At 39.2% G+C, this 16,737-nt stretch overlaps 1 protein-coding gene across 1 annotated transcript; it reads left to right on the top strand.

The window, feature by feature from the left end:
• Nucleotides 1–1,784: 1,784 nt before the first annotated feature.
• Nucleotides 1,785–16,313, top strand: DDX43 (DEAD-box helicase 43). The gene is made up of 14 exons (XM_027817026.2): nt 1,785–1,848; nt 3,184–3,291; nt 3,831–3,912; nt 5,616–5,772; nt 5,848–5,966; nt 6,216–6,326; nt 7,703–7,844; nt 10,374–10,474; nt 11,226–11,313; nt 13,117–13,244; nt 13,851–13,960; nt 14,551–14,689; nt 15,473–15,560; nt 15,911–16,313. The coding sequence occupies exons 1-14, from the start codon at nt 1,785–1,787 to the stop codon at nt 16,016–16,018; spliced, it is 1,545 nt and encodes a 514-aa protein (XP_027672827.1). The 3' UTR covers nt 16,019–16,313.
• Nucleotides 16,314–16,737: the final 424 nt, after the last annotated feature.

The raw sequence follows: 16,737 nt of genomic DNA, 5'->3' as shown, positions 1-16,737 counted from the left end.
ACTCCCCAGCCTCCCCTGAGGCTGCCTGCCCTCCCTCCGGCCACCCCACAGACTTCGGGGGCATCCCACAGGTTCAGGGCCGAGTTCTTGCCCCTCTCGTCCTAAACCACCGCCTGGCCCTCAGCGGAGCGCCCGCCCCCCCCCCCCCGCCCCGGGCTGCCCCGAGGCCGGCGGAGCCGCCGGACCCCACCGGCCCCGCAGCACGCGCCAGGGCGCGGACGGGCCGCGAGCTCAGCCTCGGCTTCAGCCAGGACGGCCGTAGGTTCTCCCGCCCGCGCGCCGCCTCGCCGAGCCAGCCAATCACTGCTTACAGAGCCGCCCGTCCTGGCCAATCAGCGTGCCCCTAGCCTAAGGCACGCTGAGGGCCGCCACGTGAGCCGCGCCGTCCGGCGGGGGAGTCGCCATGTCTGGCGGGGGCAGGAGTCGCGACGGGGGTGGCGGTGTGTCGGGGCGGCCGCCATCTGCTGCTGCCGCCGCCGGGCGCCTGTGCCAGCTGCCGGCGACCCCTTCGCAGAGCTGCATCTCCGTAGAGGGTAGCGGAGGACGAAGGAGCGCAGAGTGGCGGCAGGTGGCGGCCAGCGGCGGAGGAGAGTGGGAGGCTCGAGGCACTGACGGCTCCCGCGGCCCCGGGGAGGCGGCGCGGCAGGGGCTGCCCCGAGCCACCGCCGGCCAAGCTCAGAGCGCCGCGGTGCCCCTCACCTTCCACATCGATAGTGCCCTGGTCGGGGCTCTCATAGGTAATAATGGCCACACCGCTACCCCCCGGGGCGCTTGGCAGCGGGGGGGAGCAGGAGAGGACAGGACCCGGTCAGGGAGAGGTTTGTTGGTGTGGGCCCCTGGCAGTTCCCTTGCACCTCTGTCGTCTGGCACGGCAGGATGCTTTTGCAGGGCACTGGCTGAAGAGCAGAGCTCTCCTGCTCGCCAGGGTAGCAAAGCTTTTCCTCCCTGAAGTGGCTGGCTTGGTGCCCGTCTCTCATGGCTAGCAGTCTGTAAGTGGGCTGAAGCCCCTCTTTAGGCATGTGGAGGAAGGGTGGCTCTCTTGGAGGTAGTTTTGTTGCTCTATCTCTTTTAACTGGGGTGCCATCCACCCCCGTGGCCAGAAAAGTTAGCCACATTTTCCAGTGTTTTGGTGCCACAAGTGCTGTTATTTATGGATGCATACCCTCACATGAATGGCTTAGGTTTTGGTTACAACCAAAATACTTAAAGAGTTACCATGTGTAGTTTTTTACAGTTCTGCCTAAATCTCTGTAATACCTGCAGTGTATCTTTATAACAGGTCGGGGAGGAACTAAAATAAGAGAACTTGAGGATTCTTCAGGTGCCAGGATAAAGGTACTATATGCTGTGTGGCGTCAAGGCCTGGACTCTGTTGAGAACATACTGAGTTTTGCTCCAGTGTAAACCAGTGGCTGCAGCAAGTTGAAGGGTGTTGCAGTGATAATTCAGCTCTTTTTACAAGAATGGGTAAAAAGGAAGTGGGATTGAGAGTATAATTTGACTGGTATGTGAAAGTAAGAAGGGCTTATTGATATTTTTTTCCCTAAGTATGCGTTTATTTCCCTTTGTTTTAGGAAGGGAATTAAAGGACCTCTTCCTAGGAAGAGAAGTTAAAATTCAGGAAAAAAAAATTAAAGTTTGTTTTCAGTATGTATTCCTATATAATAATTTTTTTGGAGTATCAAAAAAAACTCAGTAAGGTTTTATGAACATAGGTTATAAAGGGAACCCATGAAGCTGAAATAAGGATTTTTGGCAGTGTTGCTGTGCAAAACAAAGCCAAGATGTTGATTGACAATGCTGTTACAAGACCTGGACAAAAGAACATTAGAGGGGGGACTGAGAAAGGTAAGTAATATGTTTTTGGAAGGTGAGGAGGGGGGAAAGAAAACATAAGTTTGCTAGAGTATTTTTATATTGTTAATATTTTACCAGAGTGAATTAACTTTCAGCTTGTTCTTGGACATTGTCATACTTCCTTAAAACAGAAATATGTAGATGTCCTCTTTTCTCAGCTATGAATAGTATCACCCCCCCACCCCCAAACTGCCAGACTTCTGTGAGAATCTGTTCCTTTGAGGTTTCAACACTTCTAATGAATGCAAAAGTGTTTCTTGCATTATCAATCCGATTCCTCGAAAATACAAGTATTGGTTATAGTTTAATGTCTAATGTGGTATCAGTGCAGTATTAAAATTCAGTAAGCTTTTATAATGCATCCTATAAAGCAAATGGTACTGATCATAGCACAGGTGATGCTGACTTCTTACGGCTTTCATGGCAAGTTAGCATTTAAGATTTGATATTGCACATGGTGCCTCACTTTACTAGACCTGATGATGTTAACTGTCTGTTACATGGATCTGTAAGTAATGGCTATATGTTGAGGTTCTGCTTATGTTACTGGTATTTGTCTTCTGTGTGCTCCCAATGACTTTTTGCGCAGACAGCATCCATAGTTGTTTATTTGAGGCACTGATGAGGAAGAAGGGATCATCAGAGAGTTGTGTTCCAGCATTAGAATAAAAGGAATGGAGTAATTGTGAGTTTTGATCTTGGAGGTGCCCCAGATGGTAGACAAGCATGTTTCAGGAGACTAGAAACAGTTAACACTCCTTTAGTATGTGTGACTGTGTTTTCCCCATGTTTCCTGCTCTTCCACTAATACAAATTACATTCCGTTTATATCTTCATTGTAAAATCTCTTTCTTGAGGAGTGTTAACCTCATAAAAAAAAAGGAATATACAGTATAATAGCACTAAGACTTTAATTGTGGTGTTATTGGGTGCTTTAGAAGTAAACCTTGTTCTTGTAGGTGTTAAAAATAAAGCTTTCTGTCTCCATACCATCTACTGGATTCACTAGTTTTTTCAAAAGTCTGCTGAACAGCAAGCCTCCTTTATAGCTGGAGGAACAGCATATTGGAACCTGTCATTAATTCCTTTATAAAGATGTTGAAATGCTGCTTTTTTCTTACCAGAACTGGATTTGTACAGGCTTTGCCAATGTTTCATTTTAACACCTAGGAAAGAATTTTCTATTTAAATGCTTCATGTCTATTCACAATCACTTAAGAGGCCTTACAATAGAAAAAGAAAGTCAAGTGTTTGTTTTGAGATGATTTCTTCCCTACCTTGCAACAGATTCCATCAAACAGCAGCATTTTGGTACTAACTCTGGAGGAAGAACCTTGGACGTTAGGAACCCTGAAAGTAATTCAAAGAAACCTGTGATTAACTGGATCTCTCTCCGAGAAAACAAAGCTAAATATGAAGTTATGAAGTGGGCAGGTTAGTTTTAAAATTTTGATTGTATGGTACCTGTCTTTATTTGGTAAATCTGTTGAATGCTTAAATGTTTTAGTTTTTGCTTTGAGATAACTGATTTGGACACTTAAAGATACAGTTAAGTATTTGCAGTAAAGTGACGACATGAGCTTTTCTCAGCACGGTCATGGAGGACGCTGTAGTTGCTGTGTGAAGACTTAAACTTGCTACTCTACTGGTATTTTGACTTCAGCCGTTGAAAATGCTGCTGTTTTGTATGTGACCGCAGCAAAAAACTGAGAAATGTTAAATATTGTATATGTTAATAGAAATTACTTTAGAACTTGAAATGTGGGGAAGTGGTTCTTTTTGCAGACACTTAAGCACTTGTCTCAGCCTTCATCTTTTATGTGAACAGCAGTAGTCTTCCAGCACTTTTGACTAGCCTTCCTAGTACAAGGCACTGTCTGGGTTTTGGGATTTCCATCTTAAACTTTAGCAGACTTTCCCTGAGTCTGTAGCATTTCTCACTGACTCAAGTTTACTTCTTCTGATTGTTCAAGACTTGCCTCCTATTGAGAAAAACTTCTATGAAGAATCATCAAGGACTGCATCTATGTCACAAGAGGAAGTGGAGCTGTGGCGGTAAGATCGTTTCTATTGGGAATCATCTGCTTGGCAAAAATTATTGTTGTAGTATAAAGCCCAGAAAGTTGGAGGTGAAATACAGCGACAGAAGCATTAATGTTGGGGTTTTGTAATAATTTAGATCTTTCTTAGGAACTCTTTTATTAGAAGTTAAACAGTAACTAGAAGATGATGTATTAATTAGTTGCTTGGAAAATTAACTTTAGGGATTAACTGCTTCTCTAAAAGTGTTTGATCTAGTTGACTTTTGGAAGGGGGAAAAAAAAATCAAGATGGTTTGTTTGGCTTTTGGCTGTTTCTTTGAATTTCATGAAACTGCATGTTCACATTTTCTAGGTCCTTCCAAGTATGATTGTTCATGTGTTGAATACCTCTTGGCTGCCATTTATTTCCCCATATATTTTAGTCAAACACAGTGTTCAAAGCAAATTTCAACTTTTATTACTGTCCTCTTCCTATCTGTCTTGTCTTTGCAAGTGCATCTTGGTGAGTATATTCCTCAGTTAACTGTATGCATTCATTTTGATCTGTTAATCTACATCATTACTTCACAAGAAAAGCAGATCATCTGTTTCAAGCGATTCAGTTCAGGCCCTGGTAATAGCTTCAACCCTTTTCAGTAGTTCTAATGAAGTTGGTGAGCATTCCTGAAGCGTTACCTTTTATTACTTTTCTTTATGCATGGTTCTGGTTTTTCTCTTGCATGCCCACCAGAGAAACCTTGCCACAGTGAGCAAAGCATGGAATTGACATGTTTCCTGAAAGTTTATGTACGTTATTGTTAAAGCTAGTCAAGAGTAACAGAACCTTCGTTCTGTAGGTTCAGAACATTCATTGAGAAATGGCACTTGTGTGATGGAGGGATGTTTTTAATCTAATCTGTTTGTTTTAAAGAGGAAAAGGCAGTAAATGGAAAAAAAAAATTAAACATGAGGAGAGGGTGAATTACCTGTTCTTTTCATAGCCCATACCCTGCCTGAGGTAAAACTGTTTGCTGAATGGAATCTTCAGAAGAGTACAGGACTGGAGTGAAGATAAACTACTTAATAACGCTTAATGGCGGGGGGGGGGGGGGCAACACACACGCAGAACCTCAGTTTTTAATACAGCTTTTTTGTACATTGTGTTTTGGGGTTGCTTTTTTTTTTTTTGGGGGGGGGGGGGGATGTTGAACTTGGCCTACTGGCCACATTGTTTTTTCTAGACTGTTCTGTTTGTGTTTTCTAGAGCATCCGGGGAGCTGCTCTGAAAATATTTCAGGAAAGCTTTTGTCAGAGTATAGTGCTCTGACAAAGAGGTGCAATCCATTCCTCTGTGTTCTGGGTTGTATTTAGGTTTAAAAACTTGAAACATTATTTAATTTGTTAATAGAGTGTCATTGAAGTCTGATATGACAGTACTGCAGTTTGTTAATAGCCATATATAACTTCAAATTAGTCATGCTTAAGAGGAATGGTAATTGATGCCTCCAGGAGAAGTTTCTGTAGTAAAGCTTTCTTAAAAGTCAGAATAGCTGTAAGTTTCATTCAAGAGCCTCAACTTGTTTTCTGTTGTTACAGGAATTAAAAAAAAAACAAAACAAAACCAAAAAACAAACCAAAAAAACCATCCAAAAACTCAGAAAGCCAGTCTTTTATGTTAGCTCTGAATTTTCAGTTAATGAGACTTTAAAGCAATTGCACTTCTTAAATTCTATACAGGAAAGAAAATAATAATATAACTTGTGATGACTTAAAAGAAGGTGAAAAGCGCTGCATTCCCAATCCTGCTTGTAAATTTGAAGATGTATTTGAGCATTATCCTGATATTATGGCTAATATAAGAAAAGTTGGTTTTCAAAAGCCTACACCAATTCAGGTATTCCTTCAATTTTGATGACCCTAACTGAAGCTAAAGTTAAAAATACATTAAGTATTTGTTGTTTTATATTAGTCCCAGGCATGGCCGATCTTACTCCAAGGAATTGATCTTATTGGTATAGCACAGACTGGTACTGGGAAGACATTAGCGTACTTAATGCCTGGATTCATTCACTTGACTTCACAACCAATGTAAGGACTGCTGACATGTCTGACTTGTGTAGTTGTGGATGCTTCGCCCCTACCCCCACCCCCAATGTGATGGTTACAAATTGGAAATAAGTTATAAACTTGGTGGAATAAGTACCAATTTTATCACCATAGATTCTGTTAGTAGCAATATACTGAGAAAGTCTAGAACAGTATAAAAATATTGGATGTCAGATGTGATAGACTTTGCCTAGCCTTACATACCCACATTCTAAAGATGGTTTATTGCAGTTCCAAGGATCAGCGTGGGGGGCCAGGAATGTTAGTCCTTGCTCCCACTAGAGAACTGGCACTTCAAGTAGAGGCAGAGTGTTTGAAGTACGTATACAAAGGAATTAAAAGGTAATCCAACTTCTCACTTGCTTGTTAAGTAATATTTGTCTCCTACCACTTGTGGCTTAATTCATCTACTGAAATAATTGCATTTGCTAAGAGAGGAGGGCAAGGTAGTAAATGCGGAGTCTGTATTTCCCCAGTTTCTAGAGTGCCTGTTTTGACTGCTTTCATGGTGAAAATCTTTGTTATATAGTCAAATTCTCTGTATTGTAGCTTTGTTGCTTCTTGTCCTGCTTTATGGACAGCTGAGAAAAGTCTGGCTGTGTCTTCTCGGCATTGCTGTTAGGTAGTTCTAGGCGGCAATAAAATCTCCCTGAACATTATCTTGAGGCTGAACAAGTCTGGTAACCAGTTTCTCACATCATGCACTTCATCCTCTTGATCATCTTGGTAGCTACCTGCTGGACTTGTTCCAGTATGGATATGTCTGTCTTTCAGTAGAGGCAGGGAGTACAAAAACTGGATATTGTGCTTGAGGTGTGGTCTCACAAGCACTGAATAAAGGGGAATAACGAGCTCTGTCAACCTGCTGGCTACCTTCTGTATAGCACAACAGTTACGCTGCTGAACAGTGTTCAGATTCTTGCCCAGCCAAGTCTTTTCTGCAAAGTCCTCTTCTAGTATGTTGGCCCTCAGCCATGGGGTAATTCCATCCCCGTTTTTGCTTTCATTAAACCTCATGGGATTCCTGACAGCCCATTTCTCTAGCCTTTTGTGGTTCTTCTGAGTAACAGCCTAGTCCTCTAGTGTACCACCTGCTTCCCCAATTTGGTTTTACCCACAAACCTGCTGAGAGAGTAGATTTTCATTTAAGCTGTTAAACAGACATTACTTTACTTCAAAACTGAATTTCAGAGCTCTCTGGTAACTTTGTATAGCACTCAGGATTGTAGTCATCAAATAATTAAATGCATGTTCTACTTCCTTCCCCAAAATACTGAGGAGTTTTACAGTGTTGAGTTTGAATGTAAGCCTAATACCTTTACAAGTACATTGATTGATTTTAACAGCAAAACAAATTAACTTTTGATGGTACTGTTGAGAAAATTATGCGTCCTTTCATATGTTCAGCTATTTTTGGTATGAATATTTCCAGAACAACGCAAAACATACTCATAGCTTAATAGCTACCTTCCTTCCTTTTATGGTTACTTTCACTGCACTTTCAGCAGAAAGCTGTTGCTGAATGTTGAGGGAGTATCATTCAGTGTTAAGTTCATTATTTATTGTGGTGCTGTCAGTCATACTTACTGTGTTTCTTCTTCTTGGTAATACCAGATGGTATTTTTTAAAATGAAGCAATATCGTGGCATTTATTTGAAAAAGATTGACTTTACTTGAACCTTAATACACTGCTTCTGTAAACATTTTATTTTTTTCAGTATTTGCATATATGGTGGTGGGGACCGAAAAGGACAGATAAACGTGGTTACCAAAGGTGTGGATATTGTTATTGCTACTCCTGGAAGACTGCATGATCTTCAAATGAACAACTTCATAAATTTGAAGAGCATAACATACTTGGCAAGTAGCTGATACAGAATGCATAATGCACCAAGTTGGGAAATGGTTGACCTAACTTCATTAAAGCTTAAGTTCACCCTTTCTTTAAACTCTTCAAGACTTAATTACAATACATCTTAACATTCAGATTGGTGTCAGAGGGATGGTTCATGCTTACCGTAATTGCATTTCAGATGTGGAATATTGCCTAGAAAAAAATAAAATGGGCTTCTAGTACAATAAGCATTTTAAACATGCTAAATTATTACCTCATTTTAGTAATGTTTGCTGGTTTAAAGTTCTTTTTGTCAAAATCAGTTATGAATGGATGAAATGCCTTTTTGAAGTTGTCTTTTCCTTTTCTTTTAAAGGTTTCCAGTGACTCGGAGTCTTATTAGAACTTGTGCAGTAAGCACTAGAGTCACAGACAGTTAATATTTAAATGTTTGGGTGACTGACTTTCTTTTAATCTCAGTGGGGAAAACAGGTAGATAAACATTGTTATGAATCCTTATGTCTTCATTCTTGTCTTTTGCTGTGCTGGACACTTAAAATCATTGCTATTTCATAAAGTACTTTCATATATTCAAATTGAGTTGTCTGTCTAACTGGTGGCTTGTTGCCTAGTTTGACAATTTGGCCCACTTTCCTTCCGTTATCTGCACTCCTTCCTAAGGCTTAAATACTCATTTTGCTCTAACAAGTTAGCTTCAATTCTAGATAATAGTTGTCAGCTTACTGGCAAGGCCAGTGGTGGTATAGCATCATTAGAAATGTGGTCATCTGGAAAAGGAAATACTCTTGGAAGACAGCAGAGTAGATTGATTGCTTACAATACATGTCACTTGAAGATTCCTTTCTGTATCGCTGTGTTCAGTGTAAGTCAGTATTCATTAATCGGTGATCTGAGTGCTTTTTTTTTTCTTTTGACCTTATGCTCATAAAGCAGAAGGAAGGAAATTTGAGTTGCATGTGAATAATTGGGAAGCATTTAGGGGGAAGGGTATACTGAAAAAAAAACCCTATCTAAATCATGAAGTAGGATATAGAAGGTAGATTGGAGTAGTCATTTTATTCTTCAAATACAAAAAAATAGTGTAAAACTTACCAACTAATTTTAAAATGGAGGAGAGAGTTTTCACATGAAGAACTGGATTGTAAGAATTTATTGCCAAGAAATACAACTGAAATGAGTAATACTAACAAACAAGCAAATAAGTATAGATAACAAGAAACCTAAGATTATGTCAGTTTGTGGGAGATCTGGTTTATAAACAAGGACCTGGCTACGAGAAATTTGGAAGAAACAGTGCTAATATCTATCTTACATCTACTACAGCTTTTATTCTTTATTGAGCATCTGTCATAAATAAACCTCAACTACTCTGATCCATCTGATACACATACTTAACGCTTTCTTCTCCCCGCCCATTGAAGTACCAGTGTGCTTCATAGCTTAGAAAGCTCCTGCTGCTAAAAGGGGTGTAGTAGCCAAATCTGTATATAAAATTAGTCATGTTTCAGCCTTGCCATTGTATTGGAATCCAACTAGTTAAGGAAGTCTCTGTGAGTCTTTTGAAAATAAATAGAATTAAATCAAGAAATAGAATTCTTGTCTTCTGTCTCTCAGATGATTATTTCTAAGATTTACACAGATAGTGTACAAAAACCCTTTAATAGAATAAAACATCTGAAAATAATGGACCAGCAAAATCAGGACAGTAGAAAGGGATTATCATCGAAGCCTTACGTTTCCACATAAGTGACTAGAAAACATCAGTACTTAAAAGCATGATCCATATAATTTTGATTTATGTAAACTCTACTTGAAAATTAAAGGAGAGAAATGAGACTTGAATGGCAGCCTTCTTCCTTTGCGTGAGACTAAAACATTCACAAGTGTGCTTGATATTAGAAAAAAGATCAGTTCCAAATAGTTGTGCTCAGACCTTCAGCTCACTTGTTCTCTTTTGGTAGGTTGTTAGTTCTTATTTTGTTACTAGATGAAACAAGTTTGACCTCTGGATGTTCTGCAGTGTCCTGTTGTGAGCCAGAATGTACAGTCTGGCTTTTTTCCTACTTCTAATGAGGAACTAAATTGATAACTGATATCTTGATCTGTTGTGAGATCTCTTAACAAGGTAGAAATGAGATTTCCCCTCTAAACTACCAAAAATTTCTTACGAAGAGTGTTGTGCACAGTTCCACACCCTGTGCTTTGTCAATTTTAGGTTTGTTGGGTTTTTTAGTTCTGCACTGATTTTCAGACACCGACCAAATAATTGTTCAAACAAACAGTTGTTTCTTCTTCCTTGACTTTTAAGTGCTCTTAAGGGTGTAGGTTTACTTCTTCTGCCCTCAAATGTATTACTAAATGAAAAACCTTCAAGGAAATTGAAGTGGTGAAATAAAGTTGAACAGGTTTTGCAATATGTTATGGAGTGGATTCTGCAATTAAAATTGTTACCATTAAAATGGTCTGCTCTGTAGTGTTTTGCTGAAACCCTTATCTAAGGAACTAGACACGATAAATAACCTTGTTCTGAGCAGGTTTTAGATGAGGCTGACAGAATGTTGGATATGGGATTTGAACCTCAGATAATGAAGATCCTAATAGATGTGCGGCCTGACAGACAAACTGTTATGACAAGGTATGTAAACATAATGATGTTCTGTACTGAATACTGTAAACATAAGGTTATTGAAAAAGTTAAGTTCTAAACAAATGTGCCAAGTTTAATAAAAACTTCCACTAGCCTGAATGGGTATGGCATCAGTTTTCTTTCTAATTCTGTCTAGTCAATCCTAATGAGTCATTTCACAGTTTTATTTTCATTTCTAACCCCTTTTCTGATGTTGTATATAAACTATAAAACCAACGGAGTTTTTCCCAAAAATGGAGGTGTCCTGGGAGTGCTAGAATTTGCCCCATCAATTTGAAATGCCAGCTTCCACATCTTCATCTGGGGCCAAATGTGTCTCCTGACTTCCTGATCAATATTTGTGCTAGTCTGTACCTGGATTAATTTTGAAATTACCCAGCTTTTTGGACCTTAACAATAGAAAAATCCCAACAATAATTCTGGTTACTGTATTTTAATAAAAGCAGACTGGAAACTTGCTTATTACATATCACTGTAGTAGTAAATTAACTTCTGGCTTCATTAGAAAGGCTCCATAGCTGTTGCCCGTACTTTTAACCTAGAAAGTACCTTTAAAGCTTGAGTGCTTAAACTTCTTAAGATTATTTATAAATGTTACATAAATTCACTGTTACTGCATGCTCAAGTGTTTCACTGGTGTATGAGAAAGAAAAGAAAGATGAATGTGATTAAATTAATGAATTGGAGAAGATTTTGCACACTCTTCTTATGTGTGTGTCTTCTTCCATTTCCTGTTTAGTGCTACTTGGCCTGATGGTGTTCGTCGCCTAGCAAAATCCTATTTGAAAAATCCTATGATTGTGTATGTTGGCACTCTTGACTTAGCAGTAAGTTTTTGGGGTTGGTTGTTTTGTTGGTTTGGTTTTTGGGGTTTTTTTGAGAAGAACCTATGGTTAAACCAGGAAAAATTTTGCTTGTAACTATATGTAAGTAAATGCACGTAACTTAAAATCAGTTCAGACTTCAAAAAAAAAAAATCCATATCATTCTTTTAAAGCTTCATTAAAAGTTTAGAAAACACTAGAAGAAAAAAAGTAGCAAAGGTGTTTGTTCATGTGTTTCTGTAACAAGTCCTAAATCTTCAGTAGAAGATATTACAAGTGACGGGTATCAATACAATTAAAGTCGAATATTGTACTTTGCACTGCCACATGTTCTTGCCTAAACCTTGGTTTCTGCAGCCTTTGCCCCTGTTCAGCCAGTTCTTGTTCCTTCCCTTTCCTTCTGAAGGTCTTCATTCTCATGCATACGGATCCCTATATGGATCTGTGTTTCTTAACTGCTGCTTTCTTCAAAGAGTGGAAGCTCTGTACTGAACTCCTGGAGGGCACTTGCATAGAGCAGGAATATATGTGTTAGAGGAAGAACTCTAAGAAAGTTCAGAACTTCTGATACGTAGATGTAGTTGCATACTTGTCATGCTTATGCAGCTGTGTGTAGTTGGCTTCAGTACCAGCAGGATTTACAGAAATGGTAGTTCTACCAAGGTCTCTGCATCCTGGTCCAGAGATTGCTTTGAGTTCGGTTCTTTTTAAGAAATCTTCCTTTTCGCTTCTTTTATTTCTTCTAAAAAAGAAATCTTCCACCTTTAGCGGTAGGGATGAGGAAAATTGGTATCCAATATACTTCTGGGTGGAAATAGGGGGAAAATGTAGTTTTAGTCGGTTCTATTCAGAACTGTAATCAAAGGGCATTACTTGTCAAAGGCAGAGGATTGGGCTTTGAAAGATAACATCTGCTGTTGTAGCTCTCTTTCTTCATCTCTTTTACAGGAGCTTCTCTTAATTGTAAGAGGTGACTTCTTGGGGTGGGGGGGTGAGGAGGGGTTCCCATGTGGAGAGGGAATCTGTTACTTGTTTGATTCTTCAGCCCTTGCCACAAGGTCATGAGATAGTGCCATGAGAATGTCTAGACCTTTATACTACTCACATAGTGCACCTTAGACATTCTATGGCAGGGGTCCTCAAACTTTTTAACCAGGGGGCCGGTGTGCGGATGAAGTGGCAGGAGGCCATCTGCGGCTGCTTGGTTTCCCCCCCAGCCCCCGGCCGGGGGGGGGGGGGGGGGGGGGGTGTCTGTAAATACCAGGGGCCGGATTGAGGACCCTGGGGGACTGTATCCAGCCCGCAGGCTGTAGTTTGAGGACCCTTGTTCTGTGGCAACCATCAAATGTAATGGAGTTAAATTTTTATTAACAAACAGTTGTAGGAAGAATTAAGCAGGACTGATAATTTCAAATAGATTAGTCTTCTTTAAAAGTTTGTCCCTTCAAGGAAGACTGCCATTGTTCCAACTTGCTCTGGATTGACGTAATATATACTCAAGTTAAAGTACTTCAATCTGATTTTCACTGAGATTAGGAATATTTGTTTCACCTCACTAGTCTGTTAATCTGTGCCCTCTAAAACTCTGCAAATATATAACCTGGCAAACTGCTTAAAAATAAATTTTACTGTTCTAAAGTGACGAGGGAACAATGAATAAATCTGCATTGTTTGAACTCTAAACTGATGCATATCTTGGTTTTAAAATAGTTTTTCATGGTATCATATTACTAGTTTCATATATCGTAATACGGGATTTAACAGAAAAATTGTTTCCACTTAACATCCCTTTTTGCTGCTTAACAGGCAGTAAATACAGTAGAGCAGAGAGTTGTTGTTATCGCCGAGGAGGAAAAGAAAGCTTTCATGCAGTACTTCATTGACACTATGAAGCCAAGTGATAAAGTCATCATTTTTGTGGGAAAAAAACTTACGTACGTAATCACTTCCCAGTATTACATCTGTTCGTTGGTGGGTTGTATGGGGTTTTTTTTCCCCCTAACAAATACTGGGTAGTTTCTTAGTTCGCATAATTACCAAGCATAACAGCTCTTGTCAACGTGTCAGTAGTAGTAGTGTGTTTATCTATTCATTTATTCATTCCTCTAGACTGACTAGTAGTTTGGATCTTTTTTTAATGTCATTAATGGTGGTGGTAAAACTCAAATTTCACATAGTAAGTAGATGTTAAGATTCTTGGGGGTACATTAATGTGCTGTACTGTTTCCTTCCATATGCAACCAGTGCCTACAAGACCTGAGGGGGAGGGCACGATGTCACTGTACCATACCTGAGCTTTTTGAGTGAAAAACACAAAAATAATCTATTTCTCTTATATATAAAAAAAGCAAAAAATTATGTGGGGAATATTCTTGCTATCATACTGGTTTATAATAAGTAACAGCTGACCTAGGTAGGGTTTTGTCCTTAGGCACGTTTAGTTTTTGTTGTCACAGTATCATCTTTTGGATCTAAATGTAGATGCTGCGCTTTTTCTTCCCCCAGCCCTCTTTAAGAACCAGTGTTTTATTTTATCCTAGAGCTGATGACTTAGCAAGTGACTTTAGTCTCCAAGGAGTTCCAGTACAGTCACTTCATGGTAGCAGGGAACAGTGTGATCGAGAACAGGCCTTAGATGACTTCAAGAGAGGTAAGTTAGTACCAAAGTACTGGTTTATTTTAAAAAAAAAAAAATCTGGAAACAGGGTCTTCAATAAAATTTGGAATGTCTGAGTTAAATAATTTAAAGTAAGTCTTGTTTGTTTTCTTGAAATCTCTATGGAAAAGTCAATATTATGTTAGTCTACAGAACGGTAAATTTAAAGTGTCAAATAATGGTGCTTTCAGTGAAACAGTTCTGTTCTTGATTATGCTGGTAGGGTTATACTTTCATGTTATGTGATCACATGCTGATAAAACAGTAGTCCTATGGTAAGGATGCCCCCTGACAATATAGTTGGTGGAGTTTCTGTTCTTTTCAGACTGTTTCAGCTAGGCATGTTTCTTGCTTCTTCTGCACCCTACTGTTCTACTTGGGAAGTACAAATAATAGTAAGATGATACTTCGAGTGCTTATTTACCACCTTGTATTTGATGCTAACTCGGTGTGACATGCAACGATTTTTTCCTTTATGTGTTAAGAATAAGTGCATTATACACTAGAAAACAAATAGACCAAAAGGAGTATATTTACTGTTTATTTTATAAACTCCCATTCTCTTTCTGTTGTACTTATTTTAGGCAAAGTTAGAATACTGGTAGCTACTGACTTAGCATCCCGTGGCCTTGACGTGCATGATATTACTCATGTTTTTAACTTTGACTTCCCTCGCAACATTGAAGAATATGTTCATAGAGTAGGTCGTACCGGAAGAGCAGGGTAAGCGTTTGTAAGAGAAGAGTAACGTGTTGTCAGTGTTTTATGCAGTGCACAGGTGTTTGTCTTGCCAAATACTAGACCTACAGGTGATGTGGGGTGGGGGAGTGAAGCCTTCAGGGTCTAGCAAAGTATGTTTTAGATAATGTACTGCTTCGTGTTTCGAAATTAGTTCACTTAAATGTAAGGCAAACAAGTGTTCCACTCTTCTGTTACTTCATGAAGTGGATAGGAACGAGGGCTGTTTGACAGCTGGTTTAAATGCTGAAGAATTATGGTTCAAAACATTGTCTGTGTAGATAATCTGAAATGTCACTTCCTTGTCTATCTCTTCGTGAGCCACTAAGTTGTTTAGTTTCCTAGGCAGCCCATTGGGAAAAACGTATATAATTTCAAAGTTTTCAGCCTGTCGTGGTGGTGTAGTTTGGTGCTAGAATTTTTGAATGCTGCTTTCCCAGGTTGGCACAAGTGCAGTTTTTCTTTTGTATGTGTTTATTTTATTAATGGTATGTATGTATGCCTTTTCATGCTTAAATATGTTGTCTTTATGCTAGGTTTATTGTCTAAAAGTCTCAATTAGTTGTGCCTTTGCTCCATATTAGGTGAATTGCCGTATTATGATCTTTATGAAAAGTTGCTTTGTGTCACATGCATAGTAAATACTCAAGCCAGTTTTATTTACCAGTTCAGTAACACTGCCTTACAACTTATTACTGTATAGGTCAGTAGGAAAAGCCTAGCAGTAGTTGTTTTGAAGATCAACAGTTATTTTATTCCTTGTTTTAGACGTACTGGGAAGGCAGTAACACTTGTCACCAAGAATGATTGGAGAGTTGCATCTGAGCTGATTGAAATTCTGGAAAGAGCAAACCAAGTAAGAATACACGTTACTGGGTAGGAATTGTATTGGTTCTGGGTTACGACCTGAAACTCTTCATGAAGGTCTAAGCCTACTTAGACCTTTCTTGGTGAGTGTTTGTAGTGTCTTGTGCAAAAAATCGGTGCTTAAGTCTGTCTTGCTGTGGATATCCTTAGCTGTATTTTACCTTACAGGTGAGTCCCAGAAAAGAACTGGGAGCTTTAATCAAAGCCTTCTGTGTCCAAAGAAAGGACATAGAGACCTGCTGAGGAATAATAGTATATATTTTATTCCATTTGTATTTCACTTCTGGATGCATGTTTAGATTTAAAACTGACTTTGTCCTTCTGCTGGTTTCTTATCAGGTAGTTCCAGACGGGCTTATTGCAATGGCAGAAAGATACAAACAATTTCAAATCAGAAAAGAAACTGAAAAGGATATGCAAAGACCTCGGAGAAAGCCCTCAAAATAACTGTAATCGAAGTTCAAAACTTAGTGAAACAAAATGATTATAGTTAGTCATAGCCTCTGTGGGCTTGGATTTAGAAGTTTGTCTTGGTTGTTTTCTGTACCTGTGCTATTAAAATGAGTTTTAAATAGTGGTTTAGGAAAAAAAAAAACTGGATTAACTTTATATAGAATTAAATCTGGTTTTGCACTTGGACACTGCTTTCACTTAATTACATTATTCTAGTGTGATGTGCGTGATTCTAAAGCCATTACCTACTGGTTAAAAACAAATATTGTGGGGTTGTTTGGTGGTTGGTTGTGGGTTTTTTTTTTAGTTAAATGCCATATTAATATATAAAAATATAAAAAACAATCTTTAGTTTCAGAAAACTGGATGAGTGAATGTAAGCAGTTTGTCACTGACTTCAAAATAGTGTACTTCTGCATTGATACACCACATCTGGCAGTATTTCTAGGGATAACTTGGTTAGTTGAGAACTACTGTGTTTGCAGTAACTGATGTCTGCTGAAGCAAGTTTTGTTTTGTTTTGGGGTTTTTTGTTTATTCTGAAACATTGAAAAACATTTTTGTTAAGACTTGTGTTTTAAGGGGTTTTTTTGAGAGAAGTCTACATTTCCTCCTGATGGAGGAGAGCATAACAAGAAGTATGTGTTCGTGACTAACTGGGGGGAAAAAACCAGCTTCCGTCTACTCTTGTTCTCATGAATGTAATTTTCTAG

The sequence above is a fragment of the Falco cherrug genome, chromosome 6, assembly GCF_023634085.1.
Source record: "Falco cherrug isolate bFalChe1 chromosome 6, bFalChe1.pri, whole genome shotgun sequence".
In the NCBI taxonomy this organism is placed as follows: Eukaryota; Metazoa; Chordata; class Aves; order Falconiformes; family Falconidae; genus Falco; species Falco cherrug.
Note: the sequence above shows the minus strand (reverse complement) of the source record. Positions and strands in the feature narration are given on the sequence as shown.

What these genes read in the sequence shown, in the direction of transcription:
- DDX43 (XM_027817026.2), top strand. Translation starts at nt 1,785, where the DNA reads ATGTTGATTGACAATGCTGTTACAAGACCTGGACAAAAGAACATTAGA. An exon ending in CACTTGACTTCACAACCAAT is followed by an intron (nt 5,967 to 6,215) that starts GTAAGGACTGCT and finishes GGTTTATTGCAG; the next exon opens with TTCCAAGGATCAGCGTGGGG. An exon ending in GGTCGTACCGGAAGAGCAGG is followed by an intron (nt 14,690 to 15,472) that starts GTAAGCGTTTGT and finishes TCCTTGTTTTAG; the next exon opens with ACGTACTGGGAAGGCAGTAA.